The following is a 22,867-nucleotide window of genomic DNA, read 5'->3' as shown; positions in this document are numbered from 1 at the left end:
GTATGGAAGTGAGAGCTGGACCATAAAGAAGGCTGATCGCCAAAGAATTGATGCTTTTGAGTTATGGTGCTGGAGGAGACTCTTGAGAGTCCCATGGACTGCAAGAAGATCAAACATATCCATCCTTAAGGAAATCAGCCCTCAGTGCTCACTGGAAGGACAAATCGTGAAGCTGAGGCTCCAATACTTTGGCCACCTCCTGAGAAGAGAAGACTCCCTGGAAAAGACCCTGATGCTGGGAAATATGGAGGGCACAAGGAGAAGAGGACGGCAGAGGACGAGATGGTGGGACAGTGTTCTCGAAGCTACCAGCATGAGTTTGACCAAACTGCGGGAGGCCGTGGAAGACAGGAGTGCCTGGCGTGCTCTGGTCCATGGGGTCACGAAGAGTCGGACACGACTAAACGACAACAACAACAACAATAAATTGTACCCAGTGGATCAGCAGTGCTGTTATTTGAAAACTGGGGCAGAACCTACAAATGAGGTTGGATGAATGTGCTTTCTGCAACAACTGTAAATTTGACGCAAATAAAAGACCTGATAGTGATCAGGAGCAGAGATAGGACACGAAGTCACTTGACCTGAAAAGGGTCTCTGATCATGAGAGTGGTGCTGATGTCTCAGGGACCATCCAGTAGTAACCTGTGACATAACCATACAGTCAGTATGTTTTTATCACAAAAAGGTGGTTTGAATACTTTTCCTGTAGGGGAAAAAAATACTTGAGTGAAGATAGCTGGCTGCCAGTGGCACATTTATAAAGCGATCCGCTGCAAACACCTTAAGATTATTATTGGTCTTGTCACAGAGGGATCCTGTGTGAAGGAAATAATCTGCTAACCAGTGACATCCAATTTTGCCCAATGTTGACATTCACCTAATCTATGCACCACTTTAAAACTGTGTTTAGTTTGCGCATATAGAGAGCACATTCTGGTATCTGTGACTCAAACACTCCTGAGCAGTATTTTGTGATAATAAATAGTCACACTGAACAAAGATTTGGAGCCCGGTCCTATACATGTCTAGGGGATGGGAAAAGTAAATACTACATCTGAGCCTGCAGATTTCTTTGTCTCCCCAAATGATGTTATTTCACAGAAAATCAAATGAGCGAGAAGGAAGATTAGACTCTTTTGTTTGTTGGCTTTTGCTACCTGTTTTCCCCACGGCCATACATTAAATTCCTGGATCTAGTTTTCCTACGGACAGCTAGCTTTCCCCCCGCGTTATGTGCCGAGGCGAGGAAAAGAGGGCGAAGGCAGCGCGGGGGGGGATCCCGCGCCTACCCAGCTAATGCTGCTGGACTACAACTCCCACCATCCCTCACGCTGCGATGGCTGATGGGAGACGGAGTCCAGCAGCAACAACTCCCCTTTCCCTGGTGGCTACAAGAGACCCCAAGTCCTCTTAAGACAAATGAGTGTCTGGAGTCATTCACTGTTTCTCAAACTTTGGTCGCCAGCGGCTACTGGACTCCCTTGGTGTCTAGCTGGCAGGACCAGCGGTCAGGAATGATGGGAGTTGTAGTCCAAGTTTGAGAAGCACAAAATGGGCCTGAAGGAGGCGGCACCGGCGCGTGCGCAGTGTAAGAGGCGGCTCGTTGCGGGGCGGGGCGAGAGGGATTGGTGAGCGCGTGCGAGAGCGCACGCGCGGTGCCGCCGCCGCCGCCGGAGCGACCGCACCCCCGCGCGGACGTGAGGCGCGTCAGGGAGGAATGGGGCCGGAGCTGGGCGAGAGGCGCCTGCCGCTCCGGCGCGTGGGCGTGGCGGCCCTGGCGCGTGCGCAGTGGAGCCGGGGCGGCTGGGCTTGCTGCTGCTGCTCCGCCTGCCCAGCATACAAGCAGAGCCCCGCAAGCAGAGGCCTCGCCGCGCCGCGTCTGTCGCCGCCGCCATGTCCTCCCCTCAGGACTCGCTTCGCCAGCACAACAACAACAACAACCCGCCGCCTGACGGGACGCCCGCCGAGGCAGGCCTCAACAGTGAGTGGGGGCGGACGGGGGGGGTCTTATCTGGAATTGCCGTCGCTGACGCCGCCCTGGCTCCTCGGCCTGGAAGCCACTTCGCATCCCCTCAGGTGGCGGAGGGACCACCTCAGCAGCCCCCCCCCCAATGCCCTCCTGGATTGGTTGGCAGCTGGGCCGCGCGAGAGGTGGTTGGCCAATGGGGGGGGCTGAGGGGGGCGGGGCCTGCAGTGGAGCGCTGGTGGGGAGAGGGCGGGGCGGAGGAGGGGGCAGGAATTTGGGGAGGGGGAGAGGGGGGCGCCGGGAAAGGGGGGGGGCTTGGAGCCCAGGAAGGGCACCGGGGGGGGGGCGGGGGGGGCAAAGCTTATTTGCCTGTTTAATTAGAGTTCGCATCCCTCAAGGCTGCTGGATGCAGCGCTGGCCCCGAAGCCTCGCCAGTTCCAAAACACCAGCATGTGCTTTTGTTTACGTGGACCTACACATTTTCTGCCTCGGAGCTTCTTAGCTTGATTAACTCCTGCTGAAACCATAACCACCACAAAATATGTAAAACAACGATCTTAAAATATATACATATGTATTCTTCGTTTTCTACTTATTAGCTGCTGTGCTGCTGCTTCGTTTTTGTTTCTTTAATAATTAAGTTTTCTTATGTTAAGGGATGCTATTTCACAGCAGTTTTGCTGCCAGTGCTGATATAAACTTTATTTCTTTTTTGATAAAGTGTGAAAGGGATTGTGGGGGCCTTTCTTGGTGTCTGTGCCCCACTTCCCTGCCCCCCCCCCGAAGCAATGAATGAATATTGGTACTTGGCTCCAGACTCCAGTAAAGTGATGGATGCCTGCTTGTCTGTCTGAGATACAGTACTTGGATCCCTAGCCTCCTTGGAAATGAAAGGAGCTGGGTGTGTGCAACAGCAGTGGAACAGTGATCAGGAATAAAGAGGCAGGCTTTTTGAAAGAAGGAAGTTTAGGTGGTCACAGGTAGGAGAAAAATAATGGGCTGGAGATGACTATGGATGGAGCTGATGAGTTAAATTTTGGAAATTAAAGGGGGAAGTGGAAAGGATTGGAGTGTGGGAAGAATGGAATAGATCTTTGTGAGAGAAGGACTTATTGAATGGTCTGTTCTTGTTTATTTACTGTTCTAGACAAAGAATTGGGAGGTTGATGTTGCATTCCTAAACATACCTTGGAAGTATGGCTCATTGAAGGCAAATTGACTAAACTTGGTTTCAGTTGGGTTTATAAGTAAGTTTCAATAGCTGCAGGCAGATAGGAGTGTAGCAGACGAGAGTCAGATGGTATGCCGTGAGAGATCTGTGAATTGGCATGTTTTGACAGGGTGAGCTAATTTAGTTGCTGGCTATCTCAAATAATTGGGATGCTGGGGAACTAGCTAGAGTGTGAGAATGAGTTTATTCAGTGGCTGAGTCAATATTACTGACGTGTGCTGTTTTTCTCTTATATCCGGGGTCTGTCAGCTGATCCGGTGTAACCTTTTGTTTGTGGATCAGGATGGAGGAACATCCAAATAGCTTCGGCTTGGATTTCATAATACAGTAGTGAAATTATTCTTGATCATCTCACATGCATGGCGATTTCATATATATGAACTAATGATTTAAAAGATAGCTAGCCTGAAAGCAGCATTCTTCTTCCCTGCCCTCTCCCAGCGCCCAGTATATCTGACAAGTTAATCTGAAAGGCAGTTAATCTGCTCTTCTTAAAACATATGACTATTGAATGAGTCCACTATCATGCATACAATTATTCCTTAATAAGGTTTTTGAGGATTGTAGTTGAAATTCTTTGAGACCATGCATTATCAAAGTTCATTTTAACTTGGACATGTACATGTTGTATTTTGAACTTAACACAAATAAAATGTATTCTCCCATTTGCTTAGCATTGTAAACTATTTTTAAAATTCTATTAAAAATCATTAAGGCAAAATTGCATGTGTTCATGTGAAACATTTTTAATCTGCCCTTTATCGACCAGTGATGCCAGTGAGCAAAATATGAAAACCACAGTGAACAATTTCATCAGAATCAAGTGACAGGGCAGATAAAGAGACCATCTGGATCACTGTTCTTGTTACGACTTGTGCCTGGGTCTAGAAGGAAGGCCACACTGATAGCTAAAAACATAAACTCAAAATTGGTCTCCCCACCCAGAAAAACAGTTTGTCACTCTTTGTTTCATACATAGCCATGATTCAGCTTTCTTGTTTAAAGAACCTGTATTTTCTAAGATGTTTCCAAGACATGAAATTCATCTCATGCTACAATCTTACTCCTTCAGCCATTGTCCGAACTCCTGGAATTCAGCCTGAAACTCTTACAGTGCTTTACAAAAGTTCTGTCTGGTTATTTTTCAGGAAAGTCTTCTGATGTGGGACACCCATCCTGCTGCTCCTTATATTGTGTTCTAGAGTGTATTTATAGTATAAGCAAGAGAGATTAGTCTAATTTGAACTTGGAAAATCACAAGAAGACATAGGAGAGAAGGTTGTGTCTCAATATATTTTGCTTCAAGCACCTTCAACACTTGGAATTATGCCTCAAAACTTAGGGGTAACTATTGCAAATGTAGCATTATTGTAGTGTTTGTTGTGGAATTCAAGAAGCTTGGGCTCTGTTCAGGCATAATGACCTCAATCAAAAAAGCCCAGTTTTTTAAAGGGGACAACTGGTGTGTGCCTATCTGCCTTGCACCTCATGCTCAAATTCTGGTTTGTAGTCTGAGATAAAACTACAAATTCTCAGTTTGGATGTAATGGGAAACTTTGATTTAACAAATCCTAAAGCTCTTTAGGATTTAGGGACGCAGGTGGCGCTGTGGGTTAAAGCCTCAGCGCCTAGGACTTGCCGATCGAAAGGTCGGCGGTTCGAATCCCTGCGGCGGGGTGCGCTCCCGCTGCTCGGTCCCAGCGCCTGCCAACCTAGCAGTTCGAAAGCACCTCCGGGTGCAAGTAGATAAATAGGGACCGCTTACCAGCGGGAAGGTAAACAGCGTTTCCGTGTGCGGCTCTGGCTCGCCAGAGCAGCGATGTCACGCTGGCCACGTGACCCGGAAGTGTCTCCGGACAGCGCTGGCCCCTGGCTTCTTAAGTGAGATGGGTGCACAACCCCAGAGTCTGTCAAGACTGGCCCGTACGGGCAGGGGTACTTTTACCTTTACCTTTACCTAAAGCTCTTAACTTGTGTGAGGGATGAGGGAGTGCATGGACATGGAACAATGCTTGTTATAATAAACCATGATTTATTAGACTGAGATTTTTGGTCTGAACTGCACCTTAATTTTTAGCTTAATCAAACACCTGTTGTAGTAACACACTTTTGGCCAACTCTCTGACAGTCCTCATTACTGTCTGTAACATAGTCAGTGGACAAAAGTGTTTTACAATCTGTAATCCCTTCATCCTCACTGTGATAGATCACTGTTGCTCTCATTTTATAGTAAGGTAAGGAAATAATGCTGTGAGTGTTGTTTTGTCCACTGACGGTGATGCTGAAATTCTACAGGTTTCAGAAAGCAGCTAGAAAAAGTTATACAGTTTGTGTCTTAAAAATTAGCTCCACAGTTCATGTGTTTGATACATGGTTACTGTTCCTTTATGATAAAGATGCACATCTGCACTACTTTTGTGTCCCCATCATTTGAAAACACATTAAGGGGGAAATGAACAATGGAAATTGCACAGGAATTGAACCCGGATCTCCCAAATTCAAGTTTGACTCATGTTAGGCACAGTGACTATTAGTTAAAATGGTATCTTAAGTTTTGCTTCAAAATACCATTTATGTTATGATCCTTGGTTTTCTCATGATCAGAGCTGAAAAAGTCCTAGGAGATTTTAGAAATATTTTTGATTATTTTTTCTGTAAGTATGTACAATGGTACCTTGGGTTAAGAACTTAATTCGTTCTGGAGATCTGTTCTTAATCTGAAACTGTTCTTAACCTGAAGCACCACTTTAGCTAATGGGGCCTCCTGCTGCTGCTGTGCCGCCGGAGCACAATTTCTGTTCTCATCCTGAAGCAAAGTTAACCTGAGGTACTATTTCTGGGTTAGCGGAGTCTGTAACCTGAAGCGTATGTAACCCGAGGTACCACTGTAATACAAGCCTTGCTGGATTGAACCAAATGTCCATCTGTTCCAGCATTCTGATTCCCAGTGTGGTTCGACAGATTCTTCTGGGAAAGTTACAAGCAAGGCATATATGCAAAAATATTTACTGGCTCTAGCACCTGATATTTAGAAGTATACTATATGCTGGGTAGCTCCATGTTACGATCATGTCTTGCCCGCCCGCTGCCAGAGCAGGGTTTCCTTGGGGTGGCACTGGCAGCAGCAGGTGCCTCCGGAGGGCTTGGGGAGCAGCAGCGGTTGCGCAATGTGAGCGCTGACAGTTGGCAGCTTTTTGGTGCCTTTTGCTGCAGTGGGGGGGGGCGGAGTGTGGCACTTGCAGCAGTGAGAATACTCAGTCTGTTGCTGGGAGGGGAGGCAATTGTCCTCCTGTGCCCAGTGATGTCAGTGCCAGCAGCGGGCAGCCTTGAGTCTCAGGCCAAGAATGGCAGCCAGACTTTTGGAGCTGTTTGCGAATAGAGAATCTTCAGGCACAAAATGCACCTGGTGGCCAGCTAATTTCAAGACCTGACTTCAGTGTCAAATGCACTTGCTTAGTGTTGTTATCTATATAGTTGATACCTGAACACTGCAGTGGTTATCTGTTTAAAAAGTGCAGGTTGAACATTTTGTCCTTGCTCTAGACTTGAGGCAGCAAAATATATTCTTTCTTGAAAGAGTCAGGATGTGTGTGCTTGTTTTAAGTCCTGTCAATCCAGACTGCGTCAGATTTTCCCAGATGTAGAAGTCCTTTTGAACAAGATTCATCTGATCATAGGGAAGGAACAGGATACTGATAAAATTGTGCAGAAGGACTTCAAAAGCAAATGATGCATACAGCTGTTCCATCAGCTCCAAGCATAGACATAGAAGATACAGTGGCAATTTCTGTCAGCAGGAGTTCCTTGCATTTCCAGTGCACACTGCTCATAGACACACTCATTGAAGACACAGCATCAACATCTCCAACGTGACTGATCACACAAGTAAACAAATATTAGCAGTTATTTACATGTGGCTGGTTCATAATGTGTGAATTTACTTTTAAGAAATAGTTCATAATGTTGCTCTGCTGATAAATGGAGAAGTATTATTTGGTGTCTGTGGATGTCTTCTTTCTGGTTATCTAAATTTGGCATGACTGCATATTTCTGCAAGTGAGTGATAAACCTTATGCTGTGTTTTAGTTCCATGGTTTCTGATGAAACATCTGCTGTTCAACAGGCTCCTGGGTAGAGTTGCAGATGAATGGCAACGGCAATGATAATGGAAATGCGAAAAATGGTGGTCTGGAACACGTTCCTTCTTCATCTTCCATCCACAATGGAGACATGGAAAAGATACTTCTAGATGCTCAGCATGAGTCTGGACAGAGCAGTTCAAGAGGTAGTTCTCACTGTGACAGGTAGGAATTCAAGCTCTATCAACTTCAGTGGAATAGATACATTTTTCTTGAACCAAGTGCTGCCAGTTCAGTTCCTAGCCTGAATATAAATTGAATGTTTTTTATTCTTCTTTACCTCCTATATACATTTATTTTTGAACAAATAATCTTTCGCTACTATGAATCTATGGGCTGCAATTCAAATACTGTTAAATAATCCTATTGACTTCTAGAGGCTTCAGTCTTCAATTACTTAGATTTATTTCTGAATGACTGGAAAAGTTGCATGTACCTGGGTGCTGTCCTTGTACATCCACTTTTGAATATCAACTTAAAGTTTTGAGGGTTTTTTATTAAAAAAGTAGAATATTTTTCAATCTTCTTAACTAGAAACTGGCTCAAAGTCATGTTGGTCAATTACTTCATCCTTTCATCTTGAGGCAGGTTCTTTGTGTTCAGCCACCTCTATGCCCCAAATCACCCTCATCCCCTTGTGCAAATCTACAGGTAGGAGTAAATAGGCTAACCCAAGTTAAAGATGACTGTCTTTGTAGTTTCAAGGAGTGTTTAAAGCCTACTAAGTAACAGGTAATAGGGAATGGCAACCCCGCCCCCCAAATTATTTGTCAATCTGACCTAGAGGAACATTTTCCTGTTTCCAAATATGGTGCAAAACACAACTCACCCATCAAATCTCTCAAATAGTCTTGGCAATCTAGCAGGTCTATGCCATGCAGTATCTCTTCATGGCATCTTTGTAATTATTATTGTAAATAAAAATGTCCTGTCGTAATTGCTTTCTCTGTCCTTTTTCTTGTTAACCCTTGGGCATGGGTTTACTTTTTCTATAATGTTAAAACACCCTTCTATTTTACAGTACAGTGGTACCTCGGGTTAAGTACTTAATTCGTTCCGGAGGTCCCTTATTAACCTGAAACTGTTCTTAACCTGAAGCACCACTTTAGCTAATGGGGCCTCCCGCTGCCGCCGCACTGCTGGAGCACGATTTCTGTTCTCATCTTGAAGCAAAGTTCTTAACCCGAGGTACTATTTCTGGGTTAGCGGAGTCTGTAACCTGAAGCGTATGTAACCCGGGGTACCACTGTAATAAAATTTTAGAAAAAAATAGAAGTGTATTCTGAAGAAGTCATAGGTCCTCCTATTATCATCCTTAGGTCCTACTATTGGTCCTAAATGGTCCTACTATTGTATTTAATACTACTAGTTGATTACATTAATCAATTTAAAGATGACCAAAGAAATTCTTCTATTTGAGTCTGTGTCAATGTGATATCCTCCCTTGGAGGTTTTTAAGCAGAGGTTGGATGGTCATCTGCCAAGGATGCTTTAGCTGGGATTCCTGCATTGCAAAGGGTTGGACTAGATGACCTTTGGGTCCCTTCCAACTCCATGATTCTGTGATACAACAGAGTAGTTGTTCTTTTGCTAGGGAGACAAGCTGATCTCTTGCTAGGGAGACGAGCTGACTGGCTTCTGAATTTCAGAAATGGGTGTGGCCCTACTTTCTCACTGGAAGTAGATGATTAGGGGGACAGGCACCAACTACTCTAATAAAAGGAAGAGAGGATATGAACAGAGCTAGGTGGTCTCTGGGCAGCAATGTAAACTGTTTTGCTTTTGCTTTGCTGTTACCAGCCTTCAACATATGCATAGAGTTTTGAGTTTTTGCCACTGAGCAAGCACAAGAAATCAAGTTCTTTGAATTTTTAATTTCTGAGTTAGAATCCAGCATACATGCAAATGATTCTTTACAGTCATTTGTCCTAATTTCAAATGTACTAACATTTTCTTAATGGGATTTACAGTACAGAAATAAATCTAATGGCCTTCAGTGTTAGTTATATAGTATTGCACCCTTCAATTGCAGTAGTCTGATACATGCATTGGAAGCCAGCAGACACACTGGCAACCATGTTCTTTCTGCATTTTAGTTAATATGTGTCTGTCTTAAGTGAGTTTTTTGTTTATCCAAGTACCTCAGGGTTGTAAAATCTTGTAGGACCAAGCTAGTAAGATCTTGTGCTACTTTATCCAAGACCTACATGGTTGTTTTACGCTGTTCCAGAAACGGAGCTGCTCTCAGCAGCTTTTTCTGGTCTGTCCTCAATCTACATGTTCCCTGGATCTCCTGGTGTTACCTGGCCCTATATAGTACTACACAGGTTACATTCAGTACTTCTAAGTGCAGATAATTATTATAATTAAGTTCCATAACATTAGTAATTGTACCCTTTTATTCTAGCCCTTCTCCTCAAGAAGATGGACAGATAATGTTTGATGTGGAGATGCACACTAGTAAAGACAATAGTTCTCAGGTACTTTTTCTATCCATATGATACTGTTTGAGGTGAAGATGTTAAGTCTACCTGAAAGAGCAATTTAAGTTAAAACATGTAACCATATTTTCTACTGAGAACTGAAGTAAGAGCAGCATGCTTTTAAGTGGATTAGTAAGCAGAATTTTAAATTGTTTTCTAGCAATGAATCTTCAGTTGCTTTAACCTTTTAAAAATGGCATAATATGCATTTCTCAGTTTTGAGTTGTTGAAAACACACTTCTGTTATGCATTCAGTGTGTAGTTTATAAATAAATCCTTAGGCTTAATGTTTTGTTCTGTCAGTGGCCTTGACCTTGTCAATGGCTCAGCACCTGAGATACTGCATCATATGATTTAAAGCATTGAGTAAAACAGTGGCATGGAACCTTTGGCCCATGGACTTAATTAGGCCTGGAAAGAGTTCGAATTTGGCCCACAAGGCTGTTTTCTCCAATCCACATTCACTAGCTTTACACCTGGCATCCTTTATGATGTCAGGTGTGGGCTCCGACAAAGGAAAGTACTTCACTTAACATCTGGCAATTGGCAGGTTGATACTCCCTCTCTTGGTCAAAAGGGACTGCAAGGGGATGGGGGCAGAATGTGACCTCCAGTTGAATCCCGTTCCCCACACCTGCTGTAAATAAAAATGTTTATTTTGAAACCTTGATTGCAATTAGGATTTTAGAAAACGAATTTTAATCTCACCTGAGAGTTTCAAGTGTTGGAGAGTTTGTTGTGGCAAGTTGCCAGAAGGCTTTTATGTATGTAATTATACACTCAGGGAGACATAGTCATTAAATTGCATTGAAGTGATAGCTAGGATTTCAGGGTATTTATCAATAGTAAGTTTGCCTTTAATTTCAGACAGTGCTCAGTCTTCAAGCCTATTATAAATATTACAATATATCATAGTTATTCTTCCTTAAATCCTTCCTTTTATAAACATCTTTAGATAAATGCTGGCCTTGAGCATTGTGAGAAAGCTTTGTTTTTGATATTGTTGTTATTTTACTTACACACCTTTCACCAAAAGTTTCCAGGGTGGGTAACAACAATATAAAAATCAGTTTAAACAGTTTATAATTGGAAGAATTGGTGAGTCCACACACACACACACACACACACACACACACATATATAAAATCAAAGTCAGTAGTGTGTGTGTGTGTGTGTGTGTACACACACACACACACACACACACACACAGAGCGCATATGATGGAAGCTAAATGAAGGTACCAGATACCGGTCTGTGAGAAAGGAGTTCCCCAACTTACGTGCTGCTAGAGAGGATACCCTGTAAATAAGTGACAAGAACCGATGCAAATTAAATCAGTTTTAGTTGTTCTCACTTAAGTACGTGGGTTGGATAAGAGGGTCAGAACTACTAATCTTTTGCACATCTCCCTATCAGCGCTGGGTAGTAACTACCGCAAGGAGTAGTTGAGTTACTAAGTTGCAAATAACACAAAATGCCTATTGACATAAACATAAGCAAATATATTTTCTATTTAAGATAAAACCAAAGAGAAAATAAATCCTTGAAACATCATGGAATTACATTTAATTTTACCTTACTTAAATTTGTGAAGTTGCTCCCTGTTTATTTTCAGTCTGAAGAGGAAACATTAGAAGGGGAGAAGGAGATGGACATTTTGAAGAAAAGTGTTGATTGGGTATCGGACTGGTCAAGTAGACCTGAAAATATTCCTCCCAAGTGAGTTGAAATCTTTACTAATCAATGGTCCTTTGCTTAGAAGGAAATATTGTTGTATCAGAATATAAAGCTTTGTGGTGGTGCTGTTTTTAAGGGATTACAGTGGTACCTCAGGTTAAGTACTTAATTCGTTCCGGAGGTCCGTTCTTAACCTGAAACTGTTCTCAACCTGAAGCACCACTTTAACTAATGGGGCCTCCTGCTGCCGCCGTGCCGCTGGAGCATGATTTCTGTTCTCATTCTGAAACAAAGTTCTTGACCTGAAGCACTATTTCTGCGTTAGCGGAGTCTGTAACCTGAAGCGTATGTAACCTGAAGCGTATGTAACGTGAGGTACCACTGTACTGTAAGAAGTGCTCTCAAGGCTTTTAGCAAAAATAGTTAAATTCTGTACCTTGTACCTTTTTTCTGGAAAATATGGAAAACAGTCCTGCTTGCTCCCCACCACCCTGGTGTACCTGTGCTGCTGCACTCTTCTATAGGATGCAGACATAACACATGAAAAGGATCTAGGGGCCTTAGTAGACCACACCTAGAGTACTGTTTCCAGTCTGGGCAACACAGTTTAAGAAGGATAATGACAAACTGGAATGTGTGCAGAGGAGGGTGACCAAGAGGCTCAAGGGTCTGGAAACCAAGCCTGATGAGGAATGGTCGAGGGAGTGGTGCCCTTCCTGTGGAACGCCCTCCCATCAGATGTCAAGGAGAGAGAGAACCACACAACTTTTAGAAGACATATGAAGGCAGCCCTGTATTGGGTAGTTTAGTTTTTAATGTGTGACTTTTATTATGTACTGGAAACCATCCAGTGTGGTTGGGGAAACCCAGCCAGATGGGTGGGGTAATAATAATAATAATAATCTTATCTGTAATGGTAAAATAATGCTGATTTGTGTCTCATGAATGGTAGGTTGCGTGGGGATTTTAAATGTGGTATCCCTAGTGCATATATTAAAAGTAGGAGATAGATAACAGTATCTATCTGAAAAAGGAATGTTATTTCAGGCCTCCCCATCTCTTCAGCTACTGCTCCCATGTCTTCTGAATCAGAGTGAGATGTCTTTCCCAGAAGCTTCCCAACTCTTAGATTTTGAGATTGCTGTCTGTTGTGCTTTTTAAAATGTGTCCAGTTCAGTGCATTCTATGAGATGCCATCCATTTCTTCTTTTTTGAAGGGAATTTCACTTCAGACATCCTAAACGAGCTGTTTCTTTAAGCATGAGGAAGAGTGGAGCCATGAAGAAAGGGGGCATTTTCTCAGCTGAGTTTCTTAAGGTTTTCATTCCATCTCTGTTCATATCTCACGTTTTGGCTTTGGGACTAGGGTAAGTACTAGCACATATATTTAGCTTTTATCCGCATTGGATTAGAAAGTATATTTATATGGGGGAATTTACTCATCAATTGCTTTGGGATGTTTTAAGGGAAGTGATGCATATAATTTACTACAACTATTTAAATTTATATCCTACCCTTCCTCCCAAAGGAGCCCAGGGTGACAAACACACAAACAATAAAACAAAACGTCTCAGAACAATTCCAATGCAGATGCAAACTGAGTGAATAAACTCTTAGAGATTTGTACACTTTAATTACTTTCAGCAGTTTTGAGGGTAACCCAGTAGAGATTCCATTGTATTTGGAGAAAGAATAAAAATAATTTTACATACCAAGGAGAACCCTGTGAAGCAATACAAGGTGTTCATTTGATCAGCCAGATCAGAAGAGAAGAATGTTATAGAAGTAAACTCAGTGACTGGAAAGCAGGGGGAACCCTCAGATATTTCACATAACATTCTGTTGTGTTGAGTAGCTACTGTCTTTTTGTAAACTGCTTTGAGGTTTTTTTACATTCAAGTGGTGCACAAATTTTATGAAATAAATAAATAACTTTAATCCTGGGAAGAATCAACTATAGTTGATAACAATATGCTTTCTTTACAAGATGTGTTCATTCCAGTCTGATGAGTTGTGTGAATTAGTATTAAACTGCATTAACATATTTGTATGATTGGTGGATGTTAGTCTTATTACTTTAGCTGAGCAAAACCTTAAGCATAATGAGAATTTCTAAGGCAACATACTTTGCTTTGTGCTTCCTTTCAGTATCTACATTGGAAAGCGACTGACCACACCTTCAGCTAGCACTTATTGAAAGAAGTGGTGCACAAACCCTGGAAATCCTTGTAATCTGTGAAGGTGTTATTGTCACATTTGTACATCTTGAACTTGAGACAACTTTAAGCATGACCCCTTCCCAGCCTCCACCTTGTTTTTACATATCCAGGTTCCAGTAACTCTTGAAATTCAGTATTGTATTGGAACTCTGTGGAGGTGTCTCAATAGTCTCTTCCCTTTCCCTAGCCTTCCTCCACATCCTGCAAGACACATCAGAGTTGCCTAACAGAGTTTACAATTGCCTATACGTTGCAAGGGCTTCTTTCAGTGCAAAATGCCACCAGCAAATTATAATTTTATCAGTGATGGTGTTGCCTCCTCTACTACAGCAAGAAATAATCTGCACAGTGCATGCATGATTAAATTGTTGGGTATAAGAACCTCCAGTCTGTAAAAGACTCATAATTAACTGAAGTTGGTTGTAAAAACAAACAAAATCATTGGCAGTTTTGTTCTAAAGTGTATCTTATTTTACAATTCTCTTGCCTAATGTTTTTAGCTTTTGGGAGGCAAAAGCTCACAAAATCAAAGCAGGATAAAAATTGATTAATCAGCAACTTTTAATACTGAGTAATACTTGTCTTTTCTATGAAGTAGTGAATTAATTTCTGGTAGGAAAAAACCTGTCCAGCATCTATAAATTGTTTTTAGAAAGAACTGCATTATTTGCATGTGAAGAAGCTTTTAGTATTCCTTAGCATTTTACTTAACAAAAGGTTTCCTTTTAAAAGTAGTTTAACTTGAAGTATTTTTGAAGTATTTAGACTCCATGTAAAAGGAGATTTTACTTGTTTTGGAACCACTTGCAAATTTACAAATAGATGATTGTTTCAGTAGCTACTTGAGGCATACTTCCTGGAAATAGTCTTGCAGTTGTGTAAAACACAATTTATGAAGCTCTGAGCTGTCTTCTGTGGTTGAGTTTCATTACTCCCATTTTCCATGGTTTATTGTTGAATGTCCCTTGGCAATACCTGAAATCCTAAGGTCCTTAGTGATATCTTGTATAGCTAGATGGGAATTTTGCTCATGGGAACACTCAGCCTTTTCCTCCTTCAGATACACTTTTTTTTCCAAAATGTGAAGCTTAGTTCCAAATGGTTTCAACACATGTGGGCAGACGAATGCCCCTAAGTAGATTTGTATTGGATTTTGGAACATGTAGCATGATTCTGAAGGATAGAATGCTTTGTTTTATATCTATATAATATGATATGAATGATGATCTTTAATACTGCATATTTAGGGAACCATTACTAATTTTAAAACTAGTGAAATTCCATTGAAATAGAATGTATTAGATTGACAGCAAAAACGGCCAAAATATAAGTTGGTAAACCTTTGGAAACAGGTACTCTGTTTTTCTCTTTGCATCAGATCTCCAAGTAGGCAGTGTAAGCAGGTGGCCGATGCCAGTGAAAATAGGTGAACGTCAGGAAGCAGAGTGAATAAGCATGAAATCCATTTCTAAAGTATATTTGTTTCAGTCTTTGTTTCTGTAACACAACATGCTTATTTTATTTTTATTTTTTACTATTCTGTGGTAACATCTGGGTTTCCCTTTGCCCCCCCCCCCTTAGGCTTTGAATGATAGCACTTGTATTACTTGCAACCGTGTATTTATTTCCTGTGTGGATATGGGGATATTTTTGAAGTGATGAAACATAGTAAGGAGTTTAAAAGAATAACATCAAACTGACAAACCTAGCTAGGGTTAAAAGTCTGACAGTACTTTCAACATTGATTATTGTACCCTGTTTTGTAACACAATTGCAACATGGCATAATGTATATTAAATTGGGACCATGTTTGTTTTAAAACAAAATAAAGCTTCGCTCCTTTCCAGATTACATGATAATTAATCTGCAGAACGCTGTGTGATAAATTATCATATCTATATTTTGGGACTTCTGTACTATTACTCAAGCAGCTATGAGATTGAAATTGCTGGTGGAGAAATACCATTGGCATTTTAATATCTGATCATTGTTGGGCTGTTGTCATGTAATGATACAAAGCAGTATTTATTGATATGCAACTACAAGCCTGAAAGACCATGACTTTTTGTTGTTCTATGGAATGGACCAGATTATTATTAATTTGAAAAGGGGTAGTAACTATAAAGCTTTGCTAATTTAAATATTGTTAAATAGCTTTATACCTGTTTACAGTTGGGGGAACTGCAGGCCTTGTTATTCTAATGATCAGTGAGAAAACCGGGCTTGAAATATTTGTACATAGGATCAAGCAGAAATGCATAAACTCGCACATTAAAGAAAATGCAGAGGGCTGAACTGCAACACTAAGAAAACAATACACCTATTTACTGTTCCTTTTTTAAAGTGAAGACTTAAACTTTGGAAATAACTTTAGAAAAAAAAGACACATCATTGAAATAATTGGAGTTAACTGAGCCAAAGTGATGCATTCTTCATATTTAGTTAGCACTTTGTAACATTATTATACAGTTTACAGTACATGTATAAGTTGTAGCTATAAGCATTTTGTGCCATTAAAGCTGTCACAAAACTGAGTTTCTGCTGGTTGCTTTTTACCAATTATTTCCACCCCCCATAAGAATTTTTGGGTAACTGATCATTGTGCATGTTGGACGCATTCTTGGGACCATGTTATACTATATATTTTTAGGTGTGCATCCACTTTAGGTACATCTAAACATATAAAGGATTGGTGTGACAAGAACATGACTGTAAACATGTATTATGTAACTATGCTTGGTGATGAGCTGGAATTGGCTCCATCACTTATAGCATACATGTTTGGTTCGCTTGTCCGTATTGTGTGAAACTGCCCCAGTGCGTATTCTGACTTGAGGCATTTTACCATGAACTGCTTGTTTCAGAACAAATACGCTTATTGCTTCATTTTATATTCACCTGACAAAGAGCTCCCAGAACTTCTCAAAACCAACTTTCACATGTGGTTGAAGTGACTTTGCATCCTCATTCAAAGTTTTGCAGTGCTTAGAGCTTGCATGCCTATCAATTTCAATCCAAAATGTTCACAAAATCCTTTAATTATGCTGATAAAAGCAAAGTGAAATGGTTTGCACACACATAAAAAAATACTGGTAATGTTTAAATTTATTTTCCCCTGTGATTATTTCCTCATACATTGACTTGAAAGTGACATTTTTCAGATTTAAGATTATTTTCATCATTGCAATAATTTGCTAAAATTTCATCTAGGAGAAGTATGGAAACTGGACTGATCACTCTGAGACGGAATTAGTGGTGTTGCTAAGGTATGGCAGAATAAAGGTAAAGGTACACCTGACCATTAGGTCCAGTCGCGGACGACACTCGGGTTGCGGCTCTCATCTCGCTCTATAGGTCAAGGGAGCCGATGTTTGTCCACAGACAGCTTCCAGGTCATGTGGCCACCATGACTAAGCCACTTCTGGCAAACCAGAGCAGCGCACGGAAGTGCCGTTTGCCTTCCCGCTGGAGCAGTACCTATTTATCTACTTGCACTTTGATGTGCTTTCAAACTGCTAGGTGGGCAGGAGCTGGGGTGCAGCAAGTTTCTTTACTTCATTCTGGAAGTGAGTCTGAATTGAATTTTTCCTTCACAGCTTGACAATGTCGTCGGCATGAAATCAGGACACAGATGTTGTGATCAAGACAGATTGTTAGTCCAGGACTCTTCAGGCTTCTCTGTAACAAGCATTTCAGCATACCTGAATGCACACATGTGCAAAGTGCATATAATTTCATTTCTATAACTTTGATGGTAGCACAAAGTGTCCTCCTCACCCACCCCCATTTTGGCACTAACTGCTGAGGTCAAGGGTTGTGGGAACATACTTTCCTGCTCATTTTTTATCATAGCAGAATGAGGAGCTTTGGTGTTTCTCTTGAGATCTGGAAGCACATTTAAAAAAAAAAAAAGGGTTGTATCTATCTAATTCGTTGCACGTGTAGAATGACTTTTACAACAGCGAAGCAACTTGCTCCACCACCACCACCACCCGGTGCTTTTACCACCAAATCTGCTCCAGAATGGAACCACCTGGTGCAGATTTGGGGAGTCCTGTGGCTCCCTCGACCAGTTAAGCGAGATGAGCGCCGCAACCCCAGAGTCATCTGTGACTGGACTTAACTGTCAGGGATCCTTTACCTTTACCTTTTTACAGTTATCAGTGGTTAAAATCACTGTTTGTTCAGGAGAGGAATAATTTATTCTGGTCTGGCTTTACATGATACATGGAGACCTCACCAAGAAATATGCTTGGTATGGAGGAAAGATTGCTCAGTTCAACATGAACATACGAAACTGAGCACTGGAGTTTCTGGCATTATCTTTGTATGAGCAGTGCTTGAGCAGAAACACTTCCTATCACCTGCAGTCCTTAACATGAGATACCTAAAACCACGTTCCTTCACATGGTTGGAGATATAATGTTGGCACTTGCCTAAGATGTTTCCTTGACTCCAACGCAACTGGAGAAGGCACTTGTTCCTCATCCTCAGTATTAATAGCTCATCAGCAGCTTCCAACGTATACCAGTAAACTGCTTGAGGTGTCTCACAAAGCAGTCAGCACAAACCCTTTCCACAAGTGTAGAAGGAGCTACTGTACTGCTGGTGTCGTACACAGCCCTGTAATTGCTTATACGTATGCTGATTTGCAGGTTTATCTGCTTCCATTTACAAGATCCTGGCACACAGTTCTATGTCCTGCAAGATTAGAGCTAAAAATACACTAACCAGGAAGATCCCATGAAAAGTGTTCCTAGCATCCTATTAGTTCTTGATTAGTCAGCCATGTGACATGTAAAGGATGCTGAGTAATTTCCTCTTGGGACTATCTAACTTCCTTATTGACATCAGAGTGAGTGACGTGAGATGTTAGGTGACACTTTTAATACTACAAAACTAGCTTACGATTGGAATTGTGAAAAAGCATATCCTTCCTTTTAGGAGATAGTATTTCCAGGCTTTGTAGAGGCAGCTCTTGTTCTTGCAGATTGATGCTGGGACTCCTTAATTCTTTTCAAGATGCTGCAGCCCATAGAACCCAATTCTGTGAAAGGAAGTAGTCATGGCCACTTGTTTTGCTGAACCAAACGTGACTTGCTTTTTTTGAGAAAGTAAATGCATGAGCTACAGTTCACTTTCTGTATGCGTTTTGTGACAATTTATCAGACATGGGAAGGATCTACCTTTTTCTCTGCTTGCAACAACTGATTTTTGTCAGCCTCTTTTATTTCAAAGAAAACACAAAATGCTGCAGTGACCACCAATGGAAGCTGCCAGTATTTTCCCTAGATCAGATGTGGGGGGAACTTTTTTTTGGGGGGGGCGGATATTTCCTGAACTACAATTCCCATCAGCCTTAGCAAGCATGGCCAATGGCACGGGTGATGGCAGTTATAGTTTAGCAACATCTGGAGGGCTAAAGGTTCCCCATACCTGTTCTAGAATGGAACATTCTGGGAAAATAAAATTACTGTTGCTAACTCTCTCAGTGTATGATATTTATTTCATTTCTATCTCCTTTAATACAGTGGTGCCCCGCAAGACGAATGCCTCGCAAGACGAAAAACCCGCTAGACGAAAGGGTTTTCCGTTTTGGAGGTGCTTCGCAAAACGAATTTCCTATGGGCTTGCTTCGCAAGACGAAAATGTCTTGTGAGTTTTTCCGACTTTCCCCCCCTTCCCCCCCTTTTTCTAAGCCGCTTATCTGCTTATCCGCTAAGCCGCTAATAGCGCTAATCCGCTAAGCCGTCAATGGGCTTGCTTCGCAAGACGAAAAAACCGCTAGAAGAATAGACTCGCGGAACGGATTCTTTTCGTCTTGCGAGGCACCACTGTATATAAAAATACTTCTTAGTGTGCAGAAAATGGAAAAACAACCAAAGTTACAAAATTCACAATAAAACCTATAAGGATAACACTATTCTTCCAATGCAGCTCCTCACTCTGCCCCCCTGAAGCTCCTAGTGCTCATCAAAATGTCACCCATCTTGATCTCACCCAACTCACAGATAACCTCCAAACACTCACAAGCAAAGATTCCTGGAACATGCTGACATCAGCCTAGTCTCTCGCTCTAGGCTTGCTTTGATGGGCAGCCAGCAAGGTCAATGGATGGGTGTAGCCAAGTGGAGGCAGGGAGGGGCAGCTGCCCCCCAATCAATAAAAATAAATAAAAATGCATAGCAAATTGAGATTCTGCCCCTCCCCCCTCAAAAAAAATCCTGACTATGCCCGTGGAGCTGCCCAGAGCTGTCTCCCACTCAGCACTCACCAGCTGCACTGCATGCACCCAGTTCCAGGCTCAGCTGGTTTGGTGAGTTTCCCAGGGATGCCAAGGTTGGCAGATAGGACACCCTTCCACTCAGGGCATTCTCGTGGTTTTTGCATGCGTTTCCTCCAAGAGAAACAGAAACAAATGTAATGAAGGGCTATAAATGGTGGGGCACATACCAGGTTCAATCTCTGGCATATTGAGTTGGGCTGTAAAAAAGACCTGTCTGAAACAACAAAGAGCAGCTGCCAGCCAGTGTTGGCAATACTGTGCTAGAGAGCGCCATGGTCACACTTGGAACATCAAAAGCAGCTTTATAGCAATAGTTGCTACAAAACATGTGAACTGAAGAATGAAACAAATTAAAAGATTAAATAATGAAAACAATGGAAAAAAGTAATATTGAAAATAATTGAAATCTCTTCCCCACCTTTTGCAGAGCTCTAATTTCTTTTTTTTTTGGGGGGGGGGGAGATTGGATGTAGGCTGATAAATTACAGCTTGTAAAATAAACTGCTGACACGTTAATTCATAGTTTTATCACCTGCAGCATGGTTCCGAGGTAGAAAGGTTTATAAAATCTGGTTCTCCTTGTTCCGATGGGTTGGGCAAGCAGGAAATGCTCGTCATGCTCCTTTTAATTTCGTACAATGTGGTAGAGCCTGCCCTTGTGTCCACCAGGATCTTCCGCACAAATGGCTGCTGGCATTGAGGGTGGGGTGGGCAGGGAGAGGAAAGGGCTTAGCAGAACTGAGAGGTTTCCGCTTCCCTGTGGAATTTCTTGCTGGATTTCCTGGCGTGAGGGTTGGTAGGCACAAAAGCTTTCGCAATTGGGTGGGATTGCAGTGGGCTGACTAGTGATGTCACTCAGGAGGCCTTGCTTCTTCCTGAGCTTTTCCAGGCTGGGATCTTACATCCTTTGATTGAAAGAGACAAGAAGGGCTTGGTGCTGAAAGGTAATCAGCCCCCTTCCCAACACTAATCTTGCAGAGAACAGGACCACTTCAGAGCTTAAGCCAGAACACAGCAGGAATAAAATTAAGAATGACTGGCTGGGAAACCCAGGGGGGAGATCTGGTTGCAGAATTTCCTGACTTGACAGCACAGCTGCTCCCCACACAATTTTTCCTTGCAGCTTGTCTCTGGTTTGAACAAAGGTTTCCCCATTGTTCAGGCTATACAACTATGTTCTCTGCTGCACAGTCTCTAGATCCTCATTCCTCTTTGTCTTCCCCGATCAGCAAATACTATCTTGGTCACGTGCAGAATATCCCGCCCAAAATGAGGACAAAGATTTGCATAAAATACACATATGCTAATTTATATTTATATATGCAGATTTAGAAATAATCACTACAATTTAAATAAAAACATAATGCTATAGAGGGAAAGACTGTGACCAACTGACACATGTGCATGCTAAGTCTGCTTTGTTGTTTAGTCATTTAGTCGTGTCCGACTCTTTGTGACCCCATGGACCAGAGCACGCCAGGTGCTAACAATGAAATAAATAATGTCAAATTCAAGATCACTGTTCTTCCTTATGGTTCTTTATCTTTAACTAGACTTGGACCACAAAGCCCTTGCAAACAGAGGACTGCCCTCTGAAAGCTCTTGAAATACCAGGCTGCCCTTTGTAAAATAGGACACATAACCATCCTAGTATGTGGAACTTTATACAGTCAAATAGCACCAGTAACATGCAAGAAGGTTTTGTGTTTTGTGTTTTTGTTTTTGCAGAAGTGCCAGAACCCAAAAGCAAACCCCCCTAAAGTGGGGAATCTAAAGGGGGGGTAGCAACAGCTGAATGAGAACTTCCCCTGTGGTCACAAAGAAAAGCAGAAAATGAGTGTCATGGGAAGAGGATGAAAGATGGTGCGGCTGGCTGACTAGCTGGAATGCTGAACAGAAGCACCCCATACTGCAACATTTTGTTGCAGAGCCCACTTCTGATTGAATATTTTCAGTTCTGAAAAAATAAATATGCACATTGTAAACTGGCATGTTAGGGAGAAGGGTTCTAATTTAGTTTCTACATGCCTAGGACTTTTGGGGATGGGTGAATAATGTACAGTGGTACCTCGCAAGACGAATGCCTCGTAAGACGAAAAACTCGCAAGACGAAAGAGTTTTTCGTTTTTTGAGTTGCTTCACAAGATGAATTTCCCTATGGGCTTGCTTCGCAATCTTGCAAGTTTGTTTCCTTTGTCTTGCAAGTTTGTTTCCTTTTTCTTAAAACCGTGCATTCAGGGGGTGCAGTTGCGACTTGACTTTGAGGAGCAACTCATAGCACGTGGTGTGGTAGCCTTTTTTGAGGTTTTTGAAGACTTTGGTGATTTTTGAAGCTTTTCCAAAATCCGTGCTTCGCAAGACGAAAAAACTCCCAGAACGAATTAATTTCGTCTTGTGAGGCACCACTGTAATCACATGAGCTCCCCCTGCAGTCTGGAATGGTGTGGTTCAATCACAGGTTTACTGTGTCACAGATACCTGTAATTAGGCCTAAGTCTCAGCACATTCACAAGCACTTCCCAATAAGTATGTTCAGAACTGTGTTCTAAGGAGTGCTACTTACACACTTGTTTCTAGCCAGCATCCTAATGTGGAAATAAATACCCATCAGAACTACTGGATAGCACTGATCCTGGAACTGGGTGTACAGTAGTTTCTCACACAGGAAGTAATCTCTCCCAAGCAAAGAGGGATTATTTTTTTCAAAGGATGATACAGAGGAGCATAATGCAGGGATCCCTAATCTTAAAACAAGGAGATCTCTGGCGATTATTGACAGCATCCTGTGACCTCCTATGGCGAGTGATGAAAACACGGTTGGTAGGTCACACGACTGATATTTAATGTAGGCAGGCAGGGAGCC

At 42.0% G+C, this 22,867-nt stretch overlaps 1 protein-coding gene and 1 long non-coding RNA gene across 2 annotated transcripts; one reads left to right on the top strand and one right to left on the bottom strand.

Annotated features, from left to right (window-relative positions):
- Nucleotides 1-1,779: 1,779 nt before the first annotated feature.
- Nucleotides 1,780-16,252, top strand: BNIP3L (BCL2 interacting protein 3 like). The gene is made up of 6 exons (XM_079955256.1): nt 1,780-1,984; nt 7,324-7,504; nt 9,747-9,819; nt 11,438-11,541; nt 12,717-12,866; nt 13,648-16,252. Exons 1-6 carry the CDS (start codon nt 1,897-1,899, stop codon nt 13,694-13,696), a joined length of 645 nt encoding a protein of 214 aa, XP_079811382.1. The 5' UTR covers nt 1,780-1,896; the 3' UTR covers nt 13,697-16,252.
- LOC307204022 lies at nt 16,094-21,234 on the bottom strand. The gene is made up of 2 exons (XR_013833463.1): nt 20,537-21,234; nt 16,094-17,603 (listed from the first exon to the last, which is right to left on the bottom strand). It is a non-coding gene; the product is annotated as an uncharacterized lncRNA (long non-coding RNA).
- Between the last annotated feature and the right edge of the window lie 1,633 nt (nt 21,235-22,867).

Source organism: Podarcis cretensis (genome assembly GCF_951804945.1).
Source record: "Podarcis cretensis genome assembly, chromosome: 15".
NCBI classification, from domain to species: domain Eukaryota; kingdom Metazoa; phylum Chordata; class Lepidosauria; order Squamata; family Lacertidae; genus Podarcis; species Podarcis cretensis.
Note: the sequence above shows the minus strand (reverse complement) of the source record. Positions and strands in the feature narration are given on the sequence as shown.

Coding starts and splice junctions, on each gene's coding strand:
- BNIP3L (XM_079955256.1), top strand. CDS start 1,897: ATGTCCTCCCCTCAGGACTCGCTTCGCCAGCACAACAACAACAACAAC. Junction 1,985..7,323: donor CGCCGAGGCAGGCCTCAACA/GTGAGTGGGGGC, acceptor GCTGTTCAACAG/GCTCCTGGGTAGAGTTGCAG. Junction 11,542..12,716: donor CCTGAAAATATTCCTCCCAA/GTGAGTTGAAAT, acceptor TCTTTTTTGAAG/GGAATTTCACTTCAGACATC.